General features: G+C 47.9%; 1 protein-coding gene across 8 annotated transcripts in view; it reads left to right on the top strand.

The window, feature by feature from the left end:
• CASZ1 (castor zinc finger 1) overlaps positions 1 to 26040 on the top strand; it is a 306042-nt gene that overhangs the window by 214330 nt on the left and 65672 nt on the right. For all 8 annotated transcript variants that reach the window (XM_053400928.1, XM_053400925.1, XM_053400926.1 and 5 more), the window contains one exon: positions 20047 to 20643. In XM_053400928.1, coding sequence (XP_053256903.1) covers positions 20091 to 20643 — 553 coding nt within the window. In that variant the 5' untranslated portion in view covers positions 20047 to 20090. The remainder of the gene's footprint in view (positions 1 to 20046; positions 20644 to 26040) is intronic.

Below are 26040 nucleotides of genomic sequence, written 5' to 3'. Positions count from 1 at the left end.
AATGATCTGCCCCAACTAGCTGGAGCGCTTTGAACATCCCTTAATGCAAGTAACAGGGTATCTGCATCAGAAGAACATAAGAGCCTGTTGGAATCTCCCAGTGGCCAACCATGGGAATCCTGCAAGCAGGAACTGATCCCAACAGCACTCTCTCCACTTGCGATTCCAAGCAGCTGGTATTCAGAGGCATACAGCCTCAGACAGTGGATGGAGAACACAGCCATCATGGCTATTAGCCATCAATAGCCTTCCCATCCATGAATTTGTTTCATTCTCTTTTGAACAAGTCTGGTGGCCATCAGGACATGCATGCAGAAGGTGTCAGGGTCAGTGCCTGGCATCTCTAGGAAAGGCTGGCTGTGTCGCCTATCTGAAACCCTGGAAAGCTGCTGCCAGCCAGTGTAGACAATACTGAACTAGATGGACCAGTGGCCTGATTTGGGCTAAACCAGCTGCCTACGTTCCTATGCTAAACCAGAAAGGGTGGATATACACTTTGCATTGTGCTATGTTAAAAGAGCCCCTGAACCCTTGACTGTCTTTTGTGCCTGGGGTTTAAGCTACATCATGCCACTCTGCTTCGAATTCACCACACGCCTTGCAGTCATATCCACTTCTGCCTCCTTGTGAGTTGCCAAATACTTGCAGTAGTACCTGTTTCCGCCAGCATTGGGGGGGGGGGTTTGCTCTGTGGGGGAATGACATTCTGCATGCATGCATACATGCTTGTTTTTGTTTGTTTGTTTTTAAAAATCAGGACATACATTGCCTACAGCTGAGCCCCCTAAAAGCTACCATGAAGCACTAGCCCACAAGGCCAAGTGTCTGGGCCCCAGGACCAGCTGTCAGGGGTTAGCACGCCTTGCAGTTTAGCTGAATTAAGGACTACCATGTTACTTTCATCCTACCTACCCTTCAAGATGCTTCCTAGAACATTTAATCAGGTGGTGGAACGTAATATTGACCTTTTGGTATTTCTATGACATATACCAGCACAAAGGGAGGAAGTGGTCATACTTGCAGAACCCTCTAAAAAACAATAGTGACCCACCCAAATGCAGAATTATTTACTGGGCTGATCTTGTTTTGGTGTTAGTGGTGTTTCAGAGCTGCCAAAGTTGCCCACGAAGCTCTTGGCAACCCTACAGCACTGAAGTCACCTCCACGTTGAGCCGGCTATTTTTATCCCCCGGCTATAGATAGGCAGTAAAGTCAATGGATATATATGATTTGGAAATGTTCAACTTTGGCTGACCTCCTCTGAGTAGCTGAGTTAAACTGGCCAAAATCAGGGCAATCTCATGCTTGTTGGGGTTCAGGAGATTTTTAAAAATTGGGCAGTCTATAGGTGACAGACATACATCCTTTGTATCTGCACACCACGAGGGCCAGATCTGGCCCGCAGGGTACGTTTCTTCCGACTCATGAAGTTTGCCTTCATACTCCCTGCATTCGCACTGTGGTTTGGGCTGCAGCACAAAGTCCAGTCTGTGCTTCTGCTCGCCCTCCAGTTCAGCAGGCAAAAATTAGCACCATCCCAAGTCCCTGGGGACCTTGCACATCCTACAAAGCAGTAATGTTTCCTTCTCTCGCGCTGATGTAACTTCTGACACCTTCGCCAAAAACCGTTAGCTGATCTAGAGAGCATGGCTGCACATCACCCGTTTCTCCTGCAGCCCTCTTCAAGAATTAGTTATAAAAAGTTAGTAAAGAGCTAGTAAATTAGTAAACACATGAGATAGGGCAGCAGGGCCAGGCACATTACACCTGGCCCTGCTCCCTGTGCATTGGAGATCCCTGGTAAATTAAGATGCTAAAACATTCCCCGACTCTTGGCCTTGCTTGCAGGGGCTGATGGGAGTCCAACATCAACTGGGTTCGGGTGGAGGCTGGCCTACTAACCCTCTAAAAAGCAGAGGATAAACTCTGCCATATTCTCTACATAATGCTCAAATGCAACACGGTGGAAATGTATTCCCGTTAATAAGGAAATCTGTGGACTTGAAGTGGGATGGCGAGGCTGGCTAAAGAGGTGACACCAATGTCTGGAACCGTTGACCTGCCTTTTATCCAGAATCCTGCTTCCCTCCCTCCCATTCTCTGGATTCCCAGCTTGGTGGAAGGAAGCAGTTTGCAGGCAGAAATGTAGTCGCTGTGAGTTGGCTGTGGTGGTCTAGTTGCAAAGTTTTTAAGCACTCTAAATGCGCACTGCTAAAATTGCACAAGCTGGCAAGATTGCAGTGGTCTGAGGATCTATGGACCTTGTGTGCCGATAGAATATTCTGTGTGGCAAGAGGGCGGCTGATTAAGAGGAAGCTGTCTATTCAGTGTGACAATATGGACAAGGCTTGGTAACGATGTCCAGTATCTAGGTGCCTGTTTTTGGAGGGACATCAAAATGTTAGATGTTAAAAACACCCAATATTTCCATCTCTTAGGTGTTTTCTCAGTCCAGTTGCTTCTCTGGGTCTGACTGCATCCTTGCCTACTCCTGTGCACTCTCTTCCCCACAGTCACACACACATACACTTCCTGCCCCCTTGCAGTTTTGCTGCCCTCCCCACGGCCAGTGTGGGTCACTTTGGCCAGAGAGTTTTGCTCAAGGATAGAGCCCCCTGGACGAAGGCGAAGAGCCACTCCATGTGTGTGTGTGTATAAATATATATATAAATATATATATAAAATGCTGAGGTTTTATTTTTCCGTACTGCGCGTTTCCCTAAATTGCCTTTGACTGTGTGCATCGCTAATGAAAGTTTATGCCCTTGTTAGAAGGACAGCCAGGTCCGTTCCAGTTAGGGTTGGGTCTGTCTTACTGCCAACTGCCCTCCCCAGCGCAGCGCTCTCTCTCTCTCTCTCTCTCTCTCTCTCTCTCTCTCTCTCTCTCATACACACACACACACACACACACACACACACACACACACTTGCATACATGCACACTCTCTCCCCAGTGAATCAGTGGAGGCTGTTATAAAAGGGGAGGGGGAAGGAAAAAAATTCCCTATTTGTGTAAGTTGCTTTAAAAAGGTTTTATCATGTCATAAAGAAAAGGGGAAGTACTCTCGGAAATTGATCCTGCACACAAGTCCATCGGGCAGAAGGACGTTAGGATGTTAATGGCCATTTTGCTCCGGGGTGGCTTATTAAAAAATTTATACGTAAATGCTTAAAATTGCATAAATTATTTAAAAAAAACATAGTAAGCAATTTGCAAATTGCACTTCACTTTCCCCCTCTCTTTCTCTTAATTTCTCTTCATGTGGTTTAAAATATATGTGTGTATGTGTGTGTTATTAAAGAAATATAGCCTTCTTGGGTTGCTGATGTTGTTTTTATCCTTTTAGGGTTCTCCCCCCCACCTTCCAACACCTTTATCCAAAATGGTTTATATCAGGGTTTTGGTTTTGAGCTTTTCTTTTTAAGCTTTTTCCAAGCCCAAAGTTAGGATTGGATTTTTTTTCCTCTTTTTTTAAGGAAAGAAAAAAAGAGAGAGGTGGGGGAGGTAAAAGAAAGAAGTTTCGATGTGATGAGTGTCTTTTGCCAGTGTGGAATGTCACCCACACATCCTGGAGATCGTACTGGGGAGGTTTATGATGGTTTCCCATTGATTTGTTTCCTCGACGCAGCTGCCGACCTCTATTGAGGGACAAACATAATCAGCGCTGACGCAAATTAGATGGTTATTCGTTTTGAAAATTGACAGAAAAACAATAAAAAAGATGAAATGCTCCCAAATCAATAGATATAATGAAATTCAAATAATCCGAGAGATGAGGTCTCCATGGCAACTGATAATGTGGAAAAGAAAACAATTTAATAAAGGACAGACACACTTTGAAAACAGATTGGGCAAAGGGAAGGCGGGGGTGGGGGTGGGGAGGGAGAGGGGGGCAGGTGGGGGCGGTGGGGGGGGGGGAAGCAAGCAGGGAGGGAGGAGGCAGCGATGGGCAATGGTGGAGTGCTAAGCCCCCCGGGTGGGGGGCACCGCGCTTCCCGCCTCTCCGGTTGGCTAACGGTGCTGTAGTGAAGGATCACTGTCCACCCCAAGGACGCCTGCCATAATTAAGAGAGGCTTTCGGTCCAGAAAGTGCAGATTCAGGTTTTAATACACAAAATTATTTCAGGAGCACTGAATCGGAAAGTCGTTTGTTATGACCTTCCTGAGAGGCCTGGAGCAGGGCATGTTGGAGGCGCGGCGGCTGGGCCCGCTGAGTTATGGCATATTTGTGTTTTTATAGTGCGGAGGGGAGGGGGCAGGGGGGGAGAAGGTTAAACAGTATTTACAGCTCACTTGTTTTCAGAAAGGGGAAGAGAAATAGAGTGCATGAAAAGATGAGAGGGGAGAGAGAGAGAATGAGAGAGAGAGATCGCCTTGCCCTGCACAAACGCGCATGGATGGGATGGCCGCACCAAAGAGGCACTTGGGGGGCTCTCCAACCTATCTAGGGCTGGCTGTGGGGGAAGGGGGAGATGTTGGCGTTTGGGGATGAGCGCCTCTCTACAGCAGTCTTCCCCAAGCTGGTGCCCTCCACACGATTTGGGCTACAGCTCCCATCAGCTCCAGTCAGGACTGGCTGGGGCCAATGAGAGCTGAGGTCCGAAACATCTGGGTGGTGCCAGGTTGATGGCAGCTGGTCTGTGGGGTCCAGCTGAGCACTATTCTGCTCAGCCACCGTAGAGCCACATTTGAAATTTCTGCTGGACACATATCTCTCCCATGAGTATTCCCATAAACATGGGTGTGCAACGCTAGTGTGCCTTTGTTTTGCATGCTCTTTGGGAGTGGTGCAAAATGATTTGCTTCTGTGTGTGTGCGCGCACACATACATATTTTAACGCTGACCCTCCACAGATACATATTTTGTACGTGTGGGTGGATCAGCGTTAAATGTAGATGTACCTAGGAAATTGGGACGTGGGTGGCGCTGTGGGTTAAACCACAGAGCCTAGGACTTGCCAATCAGAAGGTCGGCGGTTTGAATCCCCGTGACGGGGTGAGCTCCCGTTGCTCGGTCCCTGCTCCTGCCAACCTAGCAGTTCAAAAGCACATCAAAGCACAAGTAGATAAATAGGTACCGTTCCAGCGGGAAGGTAAACGGCGTTTCTGTGTGCTGCTCTGGTTTGCCAGAAGCAGCTTAGTCATGCTGGCCACATGACCCGGAAGCTGTACGCCGGCTCCCTCGGCCAATAAAGCGAGATGAGCGCCGCAACCCCAGAGTCGGTCATGACTAGACCTAATGGTCAGGGATCCCTTTTACCTAGGATATTACTATTGTGTTTCTCCAAAGCTTTGGTTCATTACCTGGAAAGAGGGGTTTCGCTCTGTGTGTGTGTGTGTTGCTGTGCACAAGTGTGACTTCATGTGCATGCATGCAAACATTCCTATGCCGCTCCGTCTGAAATGGGTGATATGTACCAGGGTGTATTTCAGTACAATACTTCCTTCTCCCATGTGGCCTTGCCATTTGCATATGCATATACTCTTGGCTGTGGCTATGTTCCTGTGTGGTGTAGTGCAGGGTACAGCATAGGAGGCCAGAGGCAAGGAACCCCTCAATTCAAATCTCATTTCTAAGTGGCCTTTGGCGTATACCACTCACATTCTCAGCCCTTTCCTTCCCTTCTAGATTATGGACATAATGATACTCCCCTACCTTATAGGGGTTGTGGTGAAGTTTTGAGTGCTGTATAAATGCCAAGCATTGCTATCCTTATGCATGTACGATTAAAGAGAGCTTTGACATGATGTGAGAGAACCTCCTTGAGAAGGTCATCAGCTTCTGGCCTTCTGTGGCTTCTATCATAAGAACATAAGGAGAGCCTGCTAGATCTGGCCTGTGGTCCATCTAGCCCAGCATTCTGTTCTCACAGTGGCCAACCAGATGCTTCTGGGAAACCTACCAGCAGGACCTGAGCCCAACAGAAACTCTTCCCTCCTGCAGTTTCGAGGTACAACAGAAGGGCATATCCATCGGGACTACTAGCCACTGGTGGCTTTATCCTCAATGAATTTGTCTAATTCCAATTCTCCATGGGCAGGAACTATGGCTTCCCGTTCTTTGGAGGTGAGACTCCTGGGACTTAGCCGTAGGTAACAAGTTGCCCATTTCTCCTAGCACAGCTCATCAATACTCCTTCCCTAGAACAGATCCCAGGGTAAGTTCTCCGGAAACAGTTCCATGTAGCAGCACCCAAGACTATACTACCCTTAATTCTAAACCTCCCTTTTATTATCTGCATTGTTTCCTTCGGAGCCTCTGCCTTTGGGACAGAAGAGTTTGAAGAGTCTGATGTTTTGGATCCCATTCCCTTGGCAATGTGCCTGACTTCCCGGATAACTTTCCGCAAGACGAACCCTCCCGGTCTTTTGCTGGCCAGCAGCTACGCTTCCTTTAGTGCTCCCACTACCCCCACCCCTCCTCTCTCTCTCTCTCTCTCTCTCTCTCTCTCTCTCTCTCTCTCTCCCCACCCACCCCACAGCAACCCTTGTTTTTCGCTTGTAAAATGGGGCAAGATTGATGGCTCGGGCTGTGGTGTAGATGTTAACACTTCTGGTTGATTTATGGAGTTACTTAGCCGACAAGTGAGACCACTTAGACTCGTTTTGGATAGTAAACCTTTTAATGCGTGTAAAAATATAAACAAAATTAAAATAAGCTAAAGGATGGAAGATGCAGATTTGGGAGTGACGTTTTAATTTTATCTACCTCTCTTTTTCAGTTGTTGTTGTTGTTTTACAAAAAGTAAAGGGAAAGTCCAGTTAAGACACGAAGCAGGAACAGAACCCCTTTTGCAAATGGCAAGCCAGTGTTCCTACATTGGGGGAAAGTGTTTCCTATGATTAAAAGCACAAGGGAAAGGCGATAGAGGATGTTAATGATTTAACCAGGGCTGGAGATAGAGATGCAATGGCAGGTATGGCAAGAATCTTTGTAAGTCTTATTATGAGAGAGACCAAGAGAGAGTAAGCCTAGAACACAGTGGCACTTGCTTCTGAGTAGACATGCACCATAAAAGCCATTGTGGATCAAGAAGTTCTGGGATGTCTGCATTTCCCTGCAATGGCAAAAGTTATGCTGGAGGATGTAGATGATCTCTCCACCTCAAGAGAAATGGTTTTGTTAGATGTGGGACTTGGCTACCTCAACGGAATGGGTGCTCTATATATTGCTTTGAAAGGGGCAAATAAACCAAGAACATTTGTAATAATGAGTAATAACAGCTTCACAATAACACCTTCACAATAACAAAGATTCACAAAATGTTTAGGGTTATGCGTACCCCCAGAAAAAAGCACCTCATATACCAATATCAAAATAATGCCCTGGGAAAGTACATGTTTTTTTGTGTGTGTAAGGTTCAGGATAGTGTTTAGATAATGGCTGGAGCACTGCGGCTATTTTTTAAAAAATGGGGGGGTTGTTGTTGTTTGTTCCCCCCCATTATGGCTTAGCTACAGTGTTGGGCTTCAGATGTACCAACTTAGGAAAGCTCTCTGCGCCCTATAGAAACTCCTCATGTAGAAATTCAAGATACTGGATCGCCCTGAGTATGAACACAATAATTTTCATCCCTGGGCTTTGGAAGGCCTTTCGGCAGGGCACCCTCTGTGTTGTCCCTTCCTTCACTGAGTCTGCCTCCTCACTGCAACAAGGCCAGAGGGGTCTTGGAAGTGGACCCCTGGATGGCATGTGGGCTCCTGACAGATGTGCAGTCATGCCAGCTCTTGGCACCAGTTCTACTCACCTAGCTGTTATCATGGCTGCCTCTCCTCTTTTGCTTAAAGCAGAACCCCAGAAGGAAGGAGCCTGCTCTTCATTCCCAGGGTACATTTGTGGCATGCCCGTTGTGGCCTCAAACCCGGGATCTGGAAATGAGTGGTGTGCCGAGGGCCAGATATAAGCTGCCCTTTAGACTTCTGCATGGGCTGCAAGTCAGTCATGCAGGTGCTTATAGCGGTGGGCATTAAATCATGGCTTCCCGGTAACATAAGTCAACTGTATATGTGACCAGCACAACATAGGCCAATTTTGTTCTATGTTCAAGAGCCCATTGCAATCTAGATTTGCACCATCCCAGCCTCAGCAAGACCAGCACCTGTCCTGAACCCCTGGTCTACCTGGCGACAAGTCAGTGGGTCAAGTCCCCACTCCAGGGTCAATCTGCGTGTCCAAACCAAAGCACGGTCCCGCAGAGATCCTAGAGCAATCAACACGGGCAGTTGAGCAGATACAGCACCTCAGCTCTGCTGCCCTTTGCATGTGATTGCAGCATCTGGGCTTGATGAGGCATGGGACCCTCACCTGCTCCAAGACTACTGTGGCTGAGGAATCACACACCTCCTCCTAGAGCTAACGAGACCCACCTGTCCAGCTAGTGAGCTGGGCTTGTCGGCCTTTGCCTGCCTCAGCCTCCTAGAGCACCCTGCCTGCTGTTCCCTATGCCTCAGAATCTGCTGTGTTTGTCGAGACAGGGGCCCCTCTGGCTCTGGTGATGGGTCCTGCTGCTCTGGTTCCTGTGCACTGACTCCCATCCATCATCCTCCGCCACCCTGTAAGTACTTTCTACACCAACCTCTCCTTCCCCATCCCCAGGTTGCCCTGGTGTGTCCCAGTCCCAGCTACACCCCTTGCCAGGATCCTCTTCCTCCTTCCCATAGTCCTGCCAGTTCATGAAGCCCCAATTTGCCAGCCATGGGCAGTCACCATACAAGAACTCACTCTCTCTGTGGCCTGTTCCACAAGCCACATGGCATCTGTTAACACAGAGAGCAAAACTGGGCAGGTATTGGATGTCTCCTGACCTTCTGCCTTGTCCTGGGCCTTTGCAGACCCTAGGAATCTCTGTGTTTGGTACTGATCTTTGCAGGCCCTATCCTAAGAGGCTTTGCTCTCGGCACTTCAGGTTGTGAACCCCTTAGGACCTGGCAGCCAGTTCCAACTAAGCCTCCCAGAATACCTTGCTGTAATCCTGTGGACTCCAGGGCCGATGCGCCATGTGGCAAAGGTGCTCAATGCCCAGAGTTTGTGCAGCGCCCGTCCAATTTTTGTGTGCGTGCCGTCCGGTTGGTGTTCCAAGCCTGCGAGGTGAGGGGGACAGCAGTGGTTAAAGCAAGCAGCGCAGAATCTCCATTTGGGCCGGCTGCGCTCCCAATGCGGCCGGCCTGCCTCTTTCTCCCTTGGCCAGTTGATATATGGCATAAATTAGGCCTCTGAAGGGGGATACTGCATCCTTAAGAAGAAATATGTCCTCATTTTTCTTAAACACCGTTTGCACTGAGTGAAATGTTTAGAAGGGGACGCTGAGGGATAACTTTATTTCTTACCAGGGAGTTCAGAGCCGTTCAGTTAAGCTCATAAAACATTGGGAGTAAGGAAGCTGACAGGCTACCCGTGCATTAGAAAAAGCATTATTCATCCTGGGGGAAGCTCACCCCATGCCGGAGCCAGGCATTTACCAATGGGGTGCTTTGGGGCCCTGGTTAATGAGTGCAGGAGAGAAGGGATCTGTGGTAATCTACCCACGGAGTAGGGCCACAGGCCATCCCGTCAACGAGAGTACGGCTCAGAAATACCTTTATTAAGCCATTGAGGAGCCGTCCTCAGTACAGCTTCATGCAATGGCAGTGATTGCAAAAATGTTTGGAGGAGGATGGAGGAACAAGCCTCTCAAGAGATGATGCTGATGTTGATGATGATTTTTATGGGGGGGGGGAGTTCCAAAGTGACTTACAGGATATTTAAAAATGCCAAAACTATTCTCTACACGTTTTAAATCCCGATTAATAGAATAGAAATGACTACAGGTGTTCCATTCAACACTAAGGAAGGGCAAACCCTACCCAGCTTCACTAAAATATAAGCATCAAAAACAGGCCATAAATCATATCACAGTGTACTCTACATTTCACCCCTTTCGATGTGGGGGCAGACAAGAATTAAAAGGGATGGTTTCAATGCCTCAGTTGCCAGTTTATTGTTCCTCCTGTTTTGTCTTCCAGCACTATGTGCTTTTCAAGGCTCATATAGGCAGCTCAGGTGGTGATATGAGCCTTGGAAAGCCTGGGCCTTAAAATTAGCGAACAAGGCACGGCTTTTTGTGCTTGGCATGTGGGGACAGAATAGGGCCTTCTTAGTGGCAGCACCCCAGATATGGAACTCTTTTCACTTGCAGCTATACCCTTGAAGAGCTTCCATCGTCACGTAAATATATTTTTGTTTGCCCAGCTGCTGTGATCCTTAAATTTTTGATGCTGCCCTATCTTGTAGGATTAATCATGCTTTGATATTGTAGGATGTCTCACTGTATTTTCTTGTTTTTGCTTCTGCAGTTGTCTGCATTTTATCATTTATATTGTGTTTAATTTTGTTGGTGGGTTTGGGGAAACGGCTTTGTGATCTTTCTCTTGATGGGCAAGCAGCGTACAAATATTTGAGGAAATAAACGAACGCGCAGAATAAAGTGAATAAGTAGAGCTAAAAGAAGAAGTGGGAGGGAGCAACACTCTCCCAGCTTCCTTTGTCCGCTCTGTACACCTTTCAAGGAGGGAAACCGTAACCATCCTCAGCACCTCACGATAAAGGGGGTTTCCTGGGTGCCAGAGGATGTTCTTGGGCTTTGTGCCCAAGGTTGCCCCATTTGCAATGCCAGATGTATATAGTCCTCCACCATTTTTTAAAAAAAATCCTAACAATCCCCCTGTCACGTAGGTTAGGCTGAGAGATTATGACCTGGCCAGAAATCACCCAGAGAGTTGCACAGCTAAACGAGGGATTTGCTAAGTATACAAATTTAATAAATAATAATAACAGTTCAACACTCTAATTCAGCCTTCTCCAACTTGGTGCCTTCCAGATGTTTTGGACTACAACCCAGTGCTGGCTGGTGCTGGTGCTGATAGTTGTAGTCCAAAACATCTGGAAGGCACCAAGTTGGGGGAGGCTGCTCTAAGCCACGGGTAGCCAATGTGCTTCCCTTCCAGATGTTGTTGGGTTGCAGCTCCCATCACCCTTGGCTATTGGCCCTGCTGCCTGGGTCTTCAAGGAGACAGGAGTCCAACAGCATATCCACATTGGTTGCCCCTGGTCTGACCATCACATAACATTTGCTGTCTGTATTGGGATGGTGTGCCTGTCCTACCAGCAACCTGTAGCAACCTTTGCTTTATTTTATATTTTGTTTTGCTTTATTAGATTAGATTTATATACAGCCCTTCATCTCAGGGTGGTTCACACAAGGAAGGAGAATTTCAAGCTCCACCAGAGAACAAAGGCACCCTTGAAGAAAGTAGTTTTAAAGGTGACACGCCACACCCACCACCGCCTTTTTCTTTTTTTATGATGAAGCGTATGTTACCATTGGAGATACCTCTAGCCTTGATTCCTTCTTGGGAATCTGGTGGAATCGAATGTAGGCACCCTGGTAACACAAGCTGACACGGGGTCCCCTGTGGCTTGTCAGTCCAAGGTTACCAGCCTGAAGGTGCTGGCTTGGCAGACGGTGCAGAATGCCAGCCATAGAGACATCTTCCTTCCTTCCTTCCATCTATTTCACCCCACCCCCTGCCACCCATGCACACCCCACCCATTTTTTATGCCAAAAGATTTAATATTTGTTTGAAATGAGAAATAGTCCTCAAATGAATTTGGAGAGTCGGGGAATTAATGTCAACTCCCCACCCCCTGCACCAATACACACACACACTTACTTTCCAGCTTCTCTTCTCTCCCCCCCCTTTCAATTTCTGAAGCCTGCTGATTTGAATATTTATAAATATCAGTAAATTATTTATTGTAGCAATCTGCTGTGCCATTTCACCGATCACCGTTAACACTTTAGGGTTTTCTCTTTCGGAGAGATTGCAGCGCAAGAATTGGCAAGGGTGCCGGGTGCCGGGGACCTGAGGAGGGCACAGGAAAGCTGAGAATGTATCTGTGTGCGTACATGCAAAGTGGTGTCACACTGGGTGGAAGGATTACTGTCTGTTGCCCGGAGTATGGAAGGGTCCTTTGTATTGCTGTGCATGTTACCAGCGTCAGAAAAGTTTTCCTCTGCTCTGCGTGTGTTTTATATGGGTCCAGCAGTCTTACAGAGAAAGACTTAAATAAGACTTGTGAGGAGAATGGTCAGGGCTGTTGTCAAAATATAATTAGAGGGCTATTCATATTTACTGTGTAACTATAGCGAAGCAATATTGTTGCTGAACCCCAATTCCGCACTCCAAAAATGCTAGGTTGTGCAACCACATAAACTCCTAGCTTGCATAAATGATATTATTTTGTGAAATTTTGTTTTTGTTGGTCTGGATGGGTGTGTGAAGAGCTGTGCAAGGAAATGAAGTTCTCCCCCTCCAAATAAAGCCTACTGGAAATCTTGTCTACCCCACTCTATTTCATGAAGCTATTTCTCTTAATACTATTTATTACTAGAACATTTCTCATTTTTTAAAAGAAAAGTTTAGCAAAATTCTGCTGTCCATTCCAGGTCTTATGTGATTGCAGAATACACAGCCTCCAGTTCCCTCCTCCTTGTGTTTCTCATTTTTCAAACCAAAAAAATGCCTCTCTTTGGAGGAAACTGAAAGCCTCTCTTGCTCTTCCAGTCCCATGTGTCCAAGGTGAAGCGGCACCCATGTCCTTTCCAGTGCCCGTCCCCTGGGCGTTGCTTGCCCTCCTTCCAGCCATGAAGGATTTGCGGTTCCAGTGGCCATGGACTCCGCTTAGCAGCGCCGCTGTGGAACTCTCCCAAGGTCAGGCGAAAGAGACAGCGTTCCACTAAGCCGAGGTCATCTCTTGAGCTAAAAGCAATAAAATGTTTTATTGATAAACTGGAGCGGCAGGGGGGAGGGACGGGTGTCAAAGCACACCAAGTCCACTTTTTTTTGCCTACCTCCCACCCATGGAATTGGACCCCATCCCTCATGGTGTATTTCCCAGACAGGGCTTTCAAAGGAAATGCAGTAATATTTTAAAAAACACAACACCCAGCCTCATCTGGCCTGTGTTGGGAAATGGGTAGGTATGTTTGGGGCTGGTTTTGAGGAGAGTTGCTCCCTACTGTTTTTGCTGACTCATTTCAGAACCATGGGCCTTGAACCCAGGACCGTGTGGACTTCTTGTGGGACTGCTCTGGATTAGAACCCCACATTTGGAGGTGGAGAGGTGACAGTGGGAGGAAATCAAGTCATGAGTTGTTTTTTTCAAGTGAGCCATGACACTTTTATCTGAAGTTTTAAAGTTCCATGAGGAATCTAAATGATGCAAATTGGGTTGGTTGGTTTTGCCTAGTTGTGCTTTCTGCTCCTCTGTCCCTTCTGCCCCCTTCAAAAGAAACCCAGAGATGCTTACCTCTTCATCTGACTCGAAGTGTTTCACCCAACCATTGGCCACATAGCCTTTGCCATCTCATGGTCCAGCAACTTGAAAACAAACAGAACTTAAAGCTGAGAAAGGGGTGATGCACAATCAGAGCCCCATTGTCAAATCCCACACCCCGAACGGGACGGGATTATAAACTCTCTTGTTGCTGCTGTTGCGTTTATGTACCATTCCTATAACACAGTCCTACGTGTGGTTTGCAAACATTGTTAAAAAGTCAAGCCAAGGTTCAAAACACGAAAACCAATGATAAACGCTTCAAATGGGCCCAAGGAATAGCATAGAAACAGGACCAACCCCACCCTGCAGCTCTCAAAGTCCTATCCTGGCTGCTGGCTGGTCTAGATGGCTTCTTGGCGTCTTTTGGCTTTGGGTGCATTTTGGCAACCTGCACCTACTTCAGTTGAAAAATGTGTACAGTTTCCAAACCCACAGGAGCGCACGCACGCAAGCAAGCAAGCTCCCCCCCCCCATCCACTCCCGTCTGCCTGGCCCGCCATTTCCTCCCTCAACCGCCCCAAACAATGTTGTGAATAATTGATCGGATGAAACCCTCACAGCTCCTGGAAAGCTGGCACGGCGGCTTCCCTCCTGAGCGCAGCTACTCAGCTGGGCTTAAAATTCTTCAATAAGAATACGAGAGGTCCATCTGTTCGTTTTTTCCACGCAGCCCTCTGAAGTGACAGTCCTCACAAGCCCCGCTTCCTTTCCCCACCCACCATTGCCTTCCACAACAGGGGTATCCTCAGCTGGGTTTGAGCAGCACCCCACTCTACATCCAGGAACGCCCTTCCTCTAGAGTCAAGAGTCCGTCCGTCCCCGCCATCAGCTCTTGGTCCCTTAATCCACCTGCCCAGCTCAGAGTCTCTTCCAGCACTTTTCTTTCCCAGTTTTTAAAAATTTACCTCTTCATCATTCTCCTGTCTCTCACTAACTCCCACTCACTAACTCTCAATTTACCTTCTTGCTGCGATTCTTTAGGGCTATCCATAATAATAATAATAATAATAATAATAATAATAATAATAATAATATACTAGCAAGATCTTAAAACAGTAAAATAAGCAAGCTTCGCTTTCTCCGCCAGATAGGCATCGCCCAGAGTGTTTGGCTGAAGGCTATTTGTGCACTGTGCTTTCAGTACGGATGGTACACCAAGAAGAAAGCTGGATTCTGTGACCTGGATAGATGATTGCAAGTTAAGCACATTTGCACATATTTGCTTAATTTTGCATAATTTTGCATCTGCTAAATCCTGAAGAGGAGAAAGGAGCTGAGCAGGCCATTAAAGAACCTCTCCCCAATTGCTAGGAATGCTACATAGACACACAGCATTTTCGATTTTACCCAGAGGCTTTCAAGCCTACCTCCTTGGTCTTGAGGACTAGATGCTTGCCTTTCTTTTACATATGGACACTTGAGATTTTCAACTGGCAGAATTATGAGCCCGACGCCAGACTTTTTTCTTGTGAGGAGCAATTGCTGAATAATACTGAGCTCAAAGCATGCTGCTCAATCCATACTCATGGGCATATGTGCTCAGAGTTTACCCTACTGCCTTGCATAGCTTGTTTAGTGCAATTTCTGCTGTTGCATTTCCTGGCTCATTTCTGCTACTACCATGAGGACTAGATGGCTGCTTTTCATTTAAAATGAAATTGGGAGTTCTCATGGTTTCCCCAAGTTTGCAAGTTCCTGAGTCCTGATTCTTTTCCCCCCTCTTCGGGCTCTCAGCTGCTCTAAGCGGGAGGGGGCCATCTTTGTGCCTGCCACGCCACACGGGTGTAAACTTTTCAGCTGCATTGTTTTCACAGGAAGCATTCAGTGTAAATACAGCATGTGGGAGAGTTTGTCCTGGGCAGAGATGAAAAAGTCTCTGTGACAGGCATGGGTTATAAACTGCTTCCTTGGATTGATGTGAAATCAAAACATTTCTTTTCGGGAGAAGAAAATCATAGGGGATGTTTACTTAGCCTGGGATCTTTCGCAAGGCACTAAATGTAGAACTGAGGCTGGTGCAGAGTTCGTGGGGGGGGGGGTTAGGCTGCTTTGGTCCCAGGAATGCCTTTTCTGCATCAACTGCCCATCAGACTTTGCACATACTACACACTAAGACAGATTCTGCAGCAGGACAGAGAAGTAAATAACATAATATCAGGCCAGTGGTCCATCTAATTCAGCATTCTGTTCTCACAGTGGCCCGCCAGGTGCCCTTAAGAAGCCGACAAGCAGGACATAAGTGCAAGAGCACTCTCCTCCTGTAGTTTCCAGTATTCAGAGACAAACTGCCTCCAAGAGTGGATGCAGAACAGTGCCACTGTGGCTAGCAGCAACCGACTGCCTTATCCTCCAGAAATTTGTCTAATCCCCTTTTAAGGCAGAGGGAGATAGAATGTGTTGCCCTTCTTCATGTGTCAGGTAGAGGATGCCATAAGAGTTTTGTTTTTCTTTATCTGTTTAAAAAAGGGGGGGAGATGCCTGCAAATAGAAAACTAGCCCATCAGTGTTGAAAGTGCCCCTTTTAGCCTCCCACCGTCAAAATGGCAGCACCAGCAACTGTCTCACCAGACTGAGGATTGCAAAAAGCGAAAAGCAGGTTTTCCATGTGGGAAAAGGGCTAGAAAGCAGCTCCGCCCTTGGATTGTTAGCTCTTTGCATCACCATTCAGCTATTTCAACCGGTGGGAAAATTTGATCAAAGCAAGGAGCAGCGAGTTAAATTAGCTACAGTTGAAGTAAGCGCCCATGTATAACTGCATTATTATTTCATAGAACCATAGAATTGGAAGGGACCACAAGGGCCATCTAGTCCAACCCCCTGTAATGCAGGAATCTGTTGCCCAACATAGGGCTCGAACTCACAACCTCAGATTAAAAGACTCGTGCTCTGCCAATTTCTAAGGTGCCCTACACTTTGATGGCAGAGCTGGGAGGAGCTGGTCAAGATGCCTAAGCCTCAGAGAAGTGCCTTTTAAAAATCCCCTCATCTTTTGGAGCTGCAAAACATTTGCGGTTGTGTTCTCCCTCCTCTGTGGAAGTCTCAGTGTTTCTTAAATACCAGTTGCCGAAAGTGGTAGGAGGGGAGAGTGGTGCTTGTGTGCTTCCTCTTGGGGCATGCGGTTGTGAGAACAGAGTGCAGGAGTAGATGGGCCACTGGCCTGATCCAGCTGCAGGACTCTTGGATAGGCCAGGAGGTGAGCCATGTCTGTGGGATATTCCACATCCTCGCAGCAATATTTCTCCCCCTCCCTGCTGCCCACCATCCTTTTCCTTTAGATAAATATTTATAGAATCGTTTTGCCATCTCTACGTGTCTTTGGCTTCTTCCTTCTGGGATGACGGGACTGTCCCTCATCCCGAGGAAGTTGTGGAAGGGTGGAAACGGATGAAGGAGGGGCGGTGGACAGAGGGAGTTGGAGAGATGTCCATTTGTGCTGAGGCCAGGAGGGGGCTTTCTTTCGGGGGGCCGCTGATAGGATCTGACACCTCAATGCCTCCAGCAGGCTGAGGAAGGCCTGTCCTGTAGAAAAGATCTATGCTGGACCATGGTGTGTGTTGTAGAAATGCTCTCTCTCCCTGTGCTGAATCATCAGTGGCCTGATGGCCTGCCTGGAAGGCTGCTGTCCAAACCTTTTTCCTTCAGCTACGTTCCCCAAGCCATCTTTTCTCCAAAGCATATGGGTGCACCCCTCCTCCCCGTTTAAAACAGTGCCCTCCCCTCTTGAGAGCTTTGGCTGATCTGTTTAGCAGAGCTGGTTTTGATGCTCCGTCCCACCCACCTTAACCTCATTTGATCCTCCAACTTAGGTGTAGCTGAGGGCAGGACTCTGCCCTGAGTTTAACAGGCCTTGGTTGAGCTTTCCGGATCAGGTGGGGCCAGGGAAGCAGTGACGAAACAGCAACCTGGATTCCCCTGAGCCAACATGACACAGGAGGGTGTGAGAGTGAGAGCGCACGTGTTTGTGTGTCACTGGAGCCTGGATGTATTGGGGTGTGTACATGGTGTGTGCTCTCCTGGGAGTACATGGGTGGGTGTGTCAATAGCACAGGTGCGTGTCTTTTTTGTTTTGCTATTATCTGGGAATCGCATATTTGTGGGTGAGAGGAACAAAGGGAGAAGGGCGATTCAGGTTTTTTGCATGGATTGCAGACCTCCCACCTTGAGCCAAGAGGCTTTTAGCAACTTGGATCTTGCTCCTTGCTGCTCTGGGGGGGAGGGGGACATCTGATCACCTGCCTTTGCCTGAGCTCTGTCTGGCTTTGACCTCAAAGCCCATGAAAAATGTGGCAATTAAATGGGGTATGGACTGAACGCTGTACATAGAAAGACCCAGGCTATGCTGTCCTCTGCTCCCCCAAAAAGAGGAGCAATTTCCTGGATTTGCCCAAAGCAACCAAACGACATCTAAAATGTGTTGCAAGGCCCATCCTAGGTCGTCGCCACCTGGGCCTCATCATAAATGGGCTGTTCATGATGCAGGAGCTGCTGAGGCCTTTGGCATTCAGATCCAGAAGAGCTGTGGGTGCCACTGTCTTGTTTCCCTGGCCTAGGAGGGCTCTATGGGGGGGGGGATTGGCATCCTCTCCTCCCTGGCCATGGTTTCCTGGGCGGCTTGTGGCCGATTTTGTTTCTCTTCTGCCGCTCTTGGCAGGAGTGCGTGCCCAGAGCTGTCAGCCGCTAATGTTAAGCAGCCACACGCTGGCTGTCGGGGGAAGAGAGAGAGTCTAAAGTTTCAGGCTGTTTGCGTTGGACTGTCAGGCTGGAGGATTAGGGGGATGTCACAACGGCTCCCGGGCACATCGCTGGGGGTCTGATAGATCACAACCTCCTTCTGTGTTTTGGGGCCTCAAACCAGAGTCATTCATTTTTATCGGGGGAGGGGGAGGGAGAATGCAAGAGACCCAGAAGCCTTTTTACAAGCAGCAAGGGAAATCTTGCTCTTTGGGAGCAAGTTGAACGCATCCTTCTCATCCTTTCCCCCCCATGAATCTGTTTTTGCAGCTGGGCAGAACCAGGTACTTAGTGAGGGAAGAGCAGGTAAAATAGCGGGAGAGGAAGAGAAAAGGGGGTTCTTCTGAGCAAACCCTGTCCAAAGGAGAATCTACTTTGGTTTCTCCAACCCACAGCGCACCAAGGGTCGGTTCCTGCAATGTGTCAGCAACCTCCTCCATGCTCAGCAACGAGCCTGTTGCGTGTGAGCCTTATTGCATTGCTGACTCCTGCTGTTAGGAGATGGACAGGCTGTCTTGCCGTGAGCCACCGTGCTGCAAAAGCTTCAGGCTCTGGGGCAATCGCTGTGCCAAGCACACGACTCGAATGGCTGCCTGGACCCTTCCTGAGAGAGGCGCTGACACAAGTGAGGGGTGTGGACCTAGGTCTCTGTCTCTTCATCTCACCCCAACATCAGGGGAGGGGAGGCTGCATCCTTAAGCTGCTGTGGGGTGGGGTGTCTCATCCTTTTCTAAAGCCACACCGCTGCTCTAGCAGTTGTGGGAAGCTCATGCTATCGGTTTGATAGCCAGTGGATTATAAATTCTCCCCTCCTGTGCTCCCTTCTGAAAGTGTTGCAAACCAAAACTGTCTTAGGCATGAGGATGCAACCTCAATGATGTAAAGATAAAAAGGCAGCTGTGTTGATCCATAAGAGAAAAAACGACAACAACTCCAGTTAGGCAATACCTTTCTTTATGAGGACCAACCAAAGTGTCACAAAATGGGAAGCAAACCCTTCCTCTGGCTCAGGTGTTACACAGAACAGGGAGTGCCTGAGATGAGGAAGGGGGGGGGGACTTTTAAACGTACAATATTTGGGCTGGATGTTGTAACCACTGGATGGGCTTGGGTTCAGTTTTAAGATGGTGATTGGAGCCTGACCAGAGTAAGTCTCTGCTGAGATGCCAGCAATATTAGGTTATGGTGAGGTTTCTGGCTGCTCCCCATTTTTTGAAAACGTAAAGCGCAGCTGTTTCACCCAAATCTGTCTCATACCTTGAGTGAAACCTAGGGATTCCTCATCAGCAAGAGTAGAGAAACCCAAAACAAAATGAACAAGGCAGACCATATTAGCAAAGCCAGAAATGTGTCTAATTAAAGCTTTTGAATTTCATGGGACTCATAGACTGTGGAAGAAGGGCTCACCCAAGACTAATCCGAGAGCCTTAGTTGAGCGGGGATTGTGAGTGTGGCTCCCTTATGCCCACAGCTCATGCTCTAACCACCTTGCCACACAGCTGCTCAAGCAAATGCTCCAGGAATCTGCTCAACTCACTGTGGGATTGTGGAAAGGTGGTCAATGTGGTGTAACAGTCAGAGCGTTAGACCAGGAAGATATGAGTTCAAATCATTGCTAAATCAGCCATAAAGCTCACTGAGTGGCACCGGGCCCATCATGATCTCCACAGCTAGCCTACCTCACAGGGTCATTGTGACAGTGAAAGGGAGGGAGCCCCTGAGCTTCTTACAGGAAGCACAGAATGTAAATAATGAAGAAACTGCTAATTTGCTTGTGTGGATTTGCTTTGGGATGAAGCCAATTGTGATTTAGTCCACTTGTTTATTCTTCTTTCGGTTATTTGAACGGTATTCAAACTTGCTTTAGATGCATTGGAGACTACCCCACCCTCTAACTGTCTTGCTTTCTCTCTCTCTCTTTGTTTCTTCCCTCCAGCTGAAAGAACTATATGCACTGACAGAACCTCAGGTAACCCCAAGATGGCTGCCAAGCGCAAAGGTGGCTTGAAGCTGAACGCGATCTGTGCTAAGCTCAGCCGCCAGGTCGTTGTTGACCACAAGGGACCCGAGCGGGCGCATGCCGAAAAGCCTCCCCTGGGTCGGGAGAGCACTGGTGGGGGCACCCTCACCACTGCAAAGGATATCGCCCGGCCTGGGGCCAAGGAACTGGGCCCAGAGTTCCCCGAGGGGGTCGACCGCGTGCAGAAGATTGAGGAGGACAAGCGAAGGGAAGTGATTGAAAAGTGGGTCAACGGGGAGTACAGCGAAGACTCCTTGCTGGGGCGCATCGAGAGCAAGGAACCGAGGGGATCCGAGGGCGCTGAGGTGCCCCCCGAAGGCGTGTATATGGTACAGCCCAAGGGGTGCAGTGATGAAGAGGACAACGTGGACGAGGCCGAGCCACTGAGGGGACCCCAAGATGGGAGCAGGTTCCTGGATGAACGGGATTCGGATGGGCCTCCCTCAAAGGATGAAAGCTTCCGGGGTCCCAGCAGTGAGGTGGTCTCCAAGCTAGGTGGAGGAGCTGCCTCAGGTAAGGCTGCCTAGGCTGGCATCTCTGGGCACTGAAAAACTGGTATGTTTGCTGGATGGATCCGGGGTCTTTGTGATTTGTTATCATCCTAACAAATTTCTACCCAGCTGTTACTGGGTTGGTGGCTCTTCTTTTGGGGGGGGGAGAGCATTTCCTGTTGCGTGCAGCTTGGCGTACTTACACGACTTGCCTACAGATATTGCTCTGTAAGTCCCTCTTGCAGATCATCTGCCCTCTGCACACAGCATTCTGTATTCTGGACTCAGGTGGGTGGGATGGCGTGAGGGGCTGACCTAGGTAGCTTTTTATCCCCTTCAACAATGAGCAGCATATTCCCTGTGTCAAAGGACGCCTAGGCAGTCCCTGAACCCCACATTGTGGGCTAGCCCCAACACTCTGTTTAAAAGCAAAATGCAATTAGTTCTATTTTAAAAAGGGGATTTTGAAATGTGACTAATCTATTGTAGTAGCCACTTAAAACAATCAATGGTACCTTGAACATTTATAATAAATGAGGACAATCCCCATATATATATATATATATATATATATATATATATATATATATATGCTTATTAATATATATAATTTAGTAGGCTGAAATAACAATAAGTATTATTTCAACTTATTTAAAATATTAATTGCAGCTACTCAATTTTACAGTGCAACTCTATATATGCCCACTTGGAATTAAGCCCCGTCGAGTGTTAACTGTCCCTAGTCCCAAGTAAGTGAGTGCAAGATTGTACCTAGCCATTTAATGCCATACATTTTAAAAAAGTATAAAATGGTGAGTTAAATGAAACGCCATTGATAACAACATACAACTGCAGCTTCAGCACCATCGCCAGAACTCCTGAAGAAAATCAGAATATATTCCCTTCCTTCTTTCTGCTTTATTGTCTGTGTGTGCACTGCAGATGTGTTCAACCAGCTTCGCAGAACATTGTTACGGCACATACCATGAAAAGAGTGCTGGCTTAGTGCTTGTGCTCATGTGTGCTTGCACAAGTGTGTGTCTGAGTGGGCCCTTGGCCCCTCTGACACAGCCGCCAGGCCCTCTGTCTCCCCCTTCCAGCCCACCCCCCACAATTGCTTCCCCTCTTAACTCGACGGGGAGAGAAAGGAATGAAGAGAGGGACAAGGAACACAGAGCTCAGCTGAGCGGGGAGATGTGCTGGCAGATGAGAGAAGCGGCTTCTTTCCCTCGGCCTTCCCCTCTAGAGGAATTTTGGCCGCCACTGGCTCAGCAACAAAACAGCAGCAGCTCCTTCTGTGACACCTCTGCTTGCCACCGCTCAGACCTGCCTGGCGGACACATTAGCACGAACGAGACTCCTCTCTTTTCCTAGCTCTTCCTACCCTGGGAACTGTTTTACTGCAAATTTAATTTTCCTTCCTTTTTTTTAATTGTTGCCTTACTTGTTGGTTTTATTTATCTACCTTATGCGTGTGCTTTTTTCCCAACCTCTTCCCGGGACAAAACTACCTTCCCAAGGCGGTTTGCAATATTACCATTGCTGTTGTTACTGTTATTACCGCTTAACATCGCTTGCTTACATCTCCGGGGAATGTGTGCTTTTGGCTATTGTGTATGGAATGAGGGGGAAGGTGTGGAGTTATGTTATGATTTGCAATTCCATAAAATCCATAAACAAATCTTAAACCATCATAATCATTGTCAGTTTGTTACCTGCCCTTCCCCACTAGGTCATGGGCCAGGTCTCAACGATTTAAGCATTAAAGATAGTTTAAAACAAATTACTATTGTAGCAATAATGTGTGTCTTGAAAATACATACAGTGGTACCTCGGTTTAAGAACAGCCCTCTTTACGAACTATTTGGTTTATGAACTCCGCAAAACCGGAAGTAGTGTCCCGGTTTGCGAACTTTACCTCGGTCTACAAACAGAAACCGAATGGTGGAAGGGCACCGGCGGCGGGAGGCCTCATTAGGGAAAGCGCTTCTCAGTTTAAGAATGGTTTTGGTTTAAGAATGGACTTCCGGATCGGATTAAGTTCGTAAACCGAGGTACCACTGTATATATTTCAGGTGTCAAGAGGTATGTCCTCAGTGTACGGTGGAAATTATATAACGAAGGTGCAAGACATACCTCTGTAGAGAAGGAATTCTACAAGGTAGGAGCATCCTTGGAGAATGCCTTTTTTTCTCTGAGGCCATCCCACCCCAAACCCCAAACTTTTTAGGACGGTGGGTGGGACTACCAAAAAGTCCCCCTCTGCTGATCTTAATGCAATAATTGGCCGTTGTTCTGCTAGGAGGTTATTCTTTTTCACTCTTTCTTTCAGCCTGCGTGCATTCTCTCTCCCCAGCCCCACCTTCCTTGACTTTCTTTAGTCTACTTTTTCGTTAAGAAAGCAAGAATTTATTGCTTTGGGGGGAAGCGGGGGGGGGAGAAACCTCTCTGCAGACCTCACCCATAGTAGGGAAAGTTCCACTCGCTTCCTGGAGAGCTGGCAAAATGCCCCATTATTCAAACTCTGGTGGTTGTTATCTGAACTCAGTATGCTCTCTGCCCAGTCTTTGCAATCTAGATAAAGTGGAAAAGGTAAAAGGACGCAGTTTAACAAGGAAGAGGGAGAGGTTTTTGTGTGTGCAAAAGTACCTTAACCGGCAACTGTGAGGAGATGGGGTTGTGTCCACCTAAATCTTACTCAGAGCAGACCCAACTGAAATTAATTACATTATTTTATTTATTTTTAAGATTTCTTGCCCATCTTTCACCGTAAGGTCCTGGGGGCAGGTTCTAACAATATAATATGTGGTTTATATATACACATATAAAAATGCAGATGAAATAGTTACAACTATAAAAGCAAGCCAAACTCTTCCAGCCAGAACAGAACAGTATAAATTCTGCAAAACAGACTATCTTAACAGTGTAAAGAGGGGTGTCTTCAGCTGTGCAGGAGAGGCTGTGTGCACCCCATACATTTAAAGTATATGTCTTTCTCTAAAGAATCCTGGGAACTGTAGTTGGTTTAAGATGTTGGGAATTGCAGCTCTGTGGGAGGAGGGTGAACTACAGCTCCCAGGATCCTTTGGGAGAAGTTGTGTGCTTTAAATGTAGGAAGTGTACGCAGCCCAAGATGCCAGACGTTTTTTTGTGGGGAGGGAGTTCCACAGTTTAGGGACTGCTCTGCCACAAAGAAAGCCCTCCACCTCCCAGCCCCCCAACCACCCCCAATTTTGAGGAACTGCCAAGAGGGACCCCTTTTCCAGCCTTAACAGCAGAGAGGGTCTGTAGGGATAGAGGTGGTCTTTCATGTAGGGCTGGAAAGGGAACAATTGTTGGTGAATGTATGCAAAGCAAGGGGAGCAAAAAAAAGAAATTTAAGATGTTGTTATGACCATCAAATGGACCAGACTGACTGCAGATTACCCAGTCCTGCCTGGCTGGGCCCCGCAGAATTATGGGTGCTGTTGTAGGCCAGTTCCATACAATCCAATTAAACCCAGTGCAGGACTTTAAACATCACCACAACCGCACAGAGCCACAGATTCCCACTGCCCTTCCAGCAGAGAGCACAGTGTTTGTACCAGGACACAACGAGGGCCAGAGAGGTTTATGGGGAACTTTAAACAGTTGTGATATAGGAGCTTTTGTTCTGGGAAGATTCTGAAATCGAGGCAGGGGTGGCTGGCAGGAAGGCAGAGACTAAATATGGGGCTCCAAACCCCACCACCACCCCATCGGTGGCAAAAAGGTAAGAGGTGACCATTTATAGGGAGCTATGGGAAAGCTTTCCAAAAGAAGTGGATGTGTAAAAAAGCTAGCTTTGAGCACAGGGAGATTCAAGATTGAGTTACCAGAACTCCTGCAACCCCCCCAAAAGAAATAGAGAATATGAGAGAGAGAGAGAGAGAGAGAGAGAGAGAGAGAGAGAGAGAGAGAGAGAGAAGGGCATCTTCAAATGAAGTCTAAACTCCCATTCAGGTTTAATAACTTTGCTCGACACTTTGCCCTCTTTCCCACATCTCGACAAGCCCCCCTGATCTCGCCAATCCATCAAAGTTTCTCCCTTTTGTGCATGTGGGCCCCAGCTTCCCCCACCCCCACCCCGCGCTCCCCCTTAATAACGCAACCGAAACTCATCTCTGTTCATCTGTCCCTTCCCTCTTCTCCAGCCTTCGCGAGTTCAGTGGCAACGCGCATAATTATGCATATAAGATATAAACAGAGCTGTTTAATTATCCTTCGCCACATCAGTGACAGAGTAATTAACAAACATTGCAAGATCAATGAGGAAAAGTGTGACCTTCAGTTTCCTTTGATAGGAAAAGCCCTTGTCTGTCGCCAGCACAAGGTGATTGAGCCCGGACTCGGTGCTTAAGTTTGTTTTAATTTTCCCCCGCCGCCCCTCCCCAGTCCAGCTTCTTTGGTTGCCTTTCCTGTTTGCAGAGGCACCCAAAAAAATATACAGTTATGGGGAACGGGGAATACTTCTGGGAACGCATAGCCGAGCCTGCCAGTCCACAGGGAGTTAAACAGCACCATCTGGCAGGGTTATTTCCCACCACATGGCACCTTTTCCAAAGCCTGGATTGACAAAGGTTCCCACCCAGATTGTGTGCCACCTTCTAGGTGAGCAAGCAGGGAGGGAAATTCACGGCGGATCAGCTGATCGACAGCACTCAGCCGTGAGAGCCAAATATGGAACCTTCGTATGCAGAGGCGCTAAGTACCAGGCACCAGGGGACACATAGCAGCAGGTGGCTTCCGCCGCAGATCTCCTTGGCGGTGAGGGCGTCTGCAGCAGGCAGGCTGCTGGATCCAACAGACCTTTGGCCTGACCTGGCAAAGTCCGCCCGCTGTTTTGACAACAATAGCAGGCAATGCTGTGCGAAGCAGCTACGCGAATCCTCACTCCCAGTTTGGCCTGTGTTTCTGTGTGCAGTTTTGTTCCTTGTTTTGCTTCCACCTTCCATGTTACTCAGAGCAGCTGGCGCATGGTTTCCATGGGGCCTCCCATCTAGGCAGCATTCAGGGCTGAGCCGATTTTGCTTCAGCCTCTTGCAGCTTCAAACCCCCAATTCAGGAGAGAGAGATATACCCTAGTTTTAAGTAGCTACTCGAGGGGCAGCTGGCATGGTGCATCCCAGATGTTTGCAACCTAGGAAGCTGCCTTAGACTGAGTCAGGCCATTGGTCCATCTAGCTAAATATTGTCTACCCTGGCTGACAGTGGCTCTCTGAGATTTCAGACGTGGCCCTTCTTGGAGATGCCAGGGATTGAACCCAGGACCTTCTGCATGCAAAGGAGGTCCCTACCCCATGTGGTTGTTGGATTGCAACTCCCATTAGCCCCAGCCAGCATGGCCAGGTGTCAGGCATGGTGCTTGGTAGGAGCGGAGGATGCTAGCTGATACTGACCT

This window comes from Podarcis raffonei, chromosome 8 (genome assembly GCF_027172205.1).
Source record: "Podarcis raffonei isolate rPodRaf1 chromosome 8, rPodRaf1.pri, whole genome shotgun sequence".
In the NCBI taxonomy this organism is placed as follows: domain Eukaryota; kingdom Metazoa; phylum Chordata; class Lepidosauria; order Squamata; family Lacertidae; genus Podarcis; species Podarcis raffonei.
The sequence above is the reverse complement of the archived record's forward strand: the minus strand, read 5'-3'. Positions and strand labels throughout refer to the sequence as shown.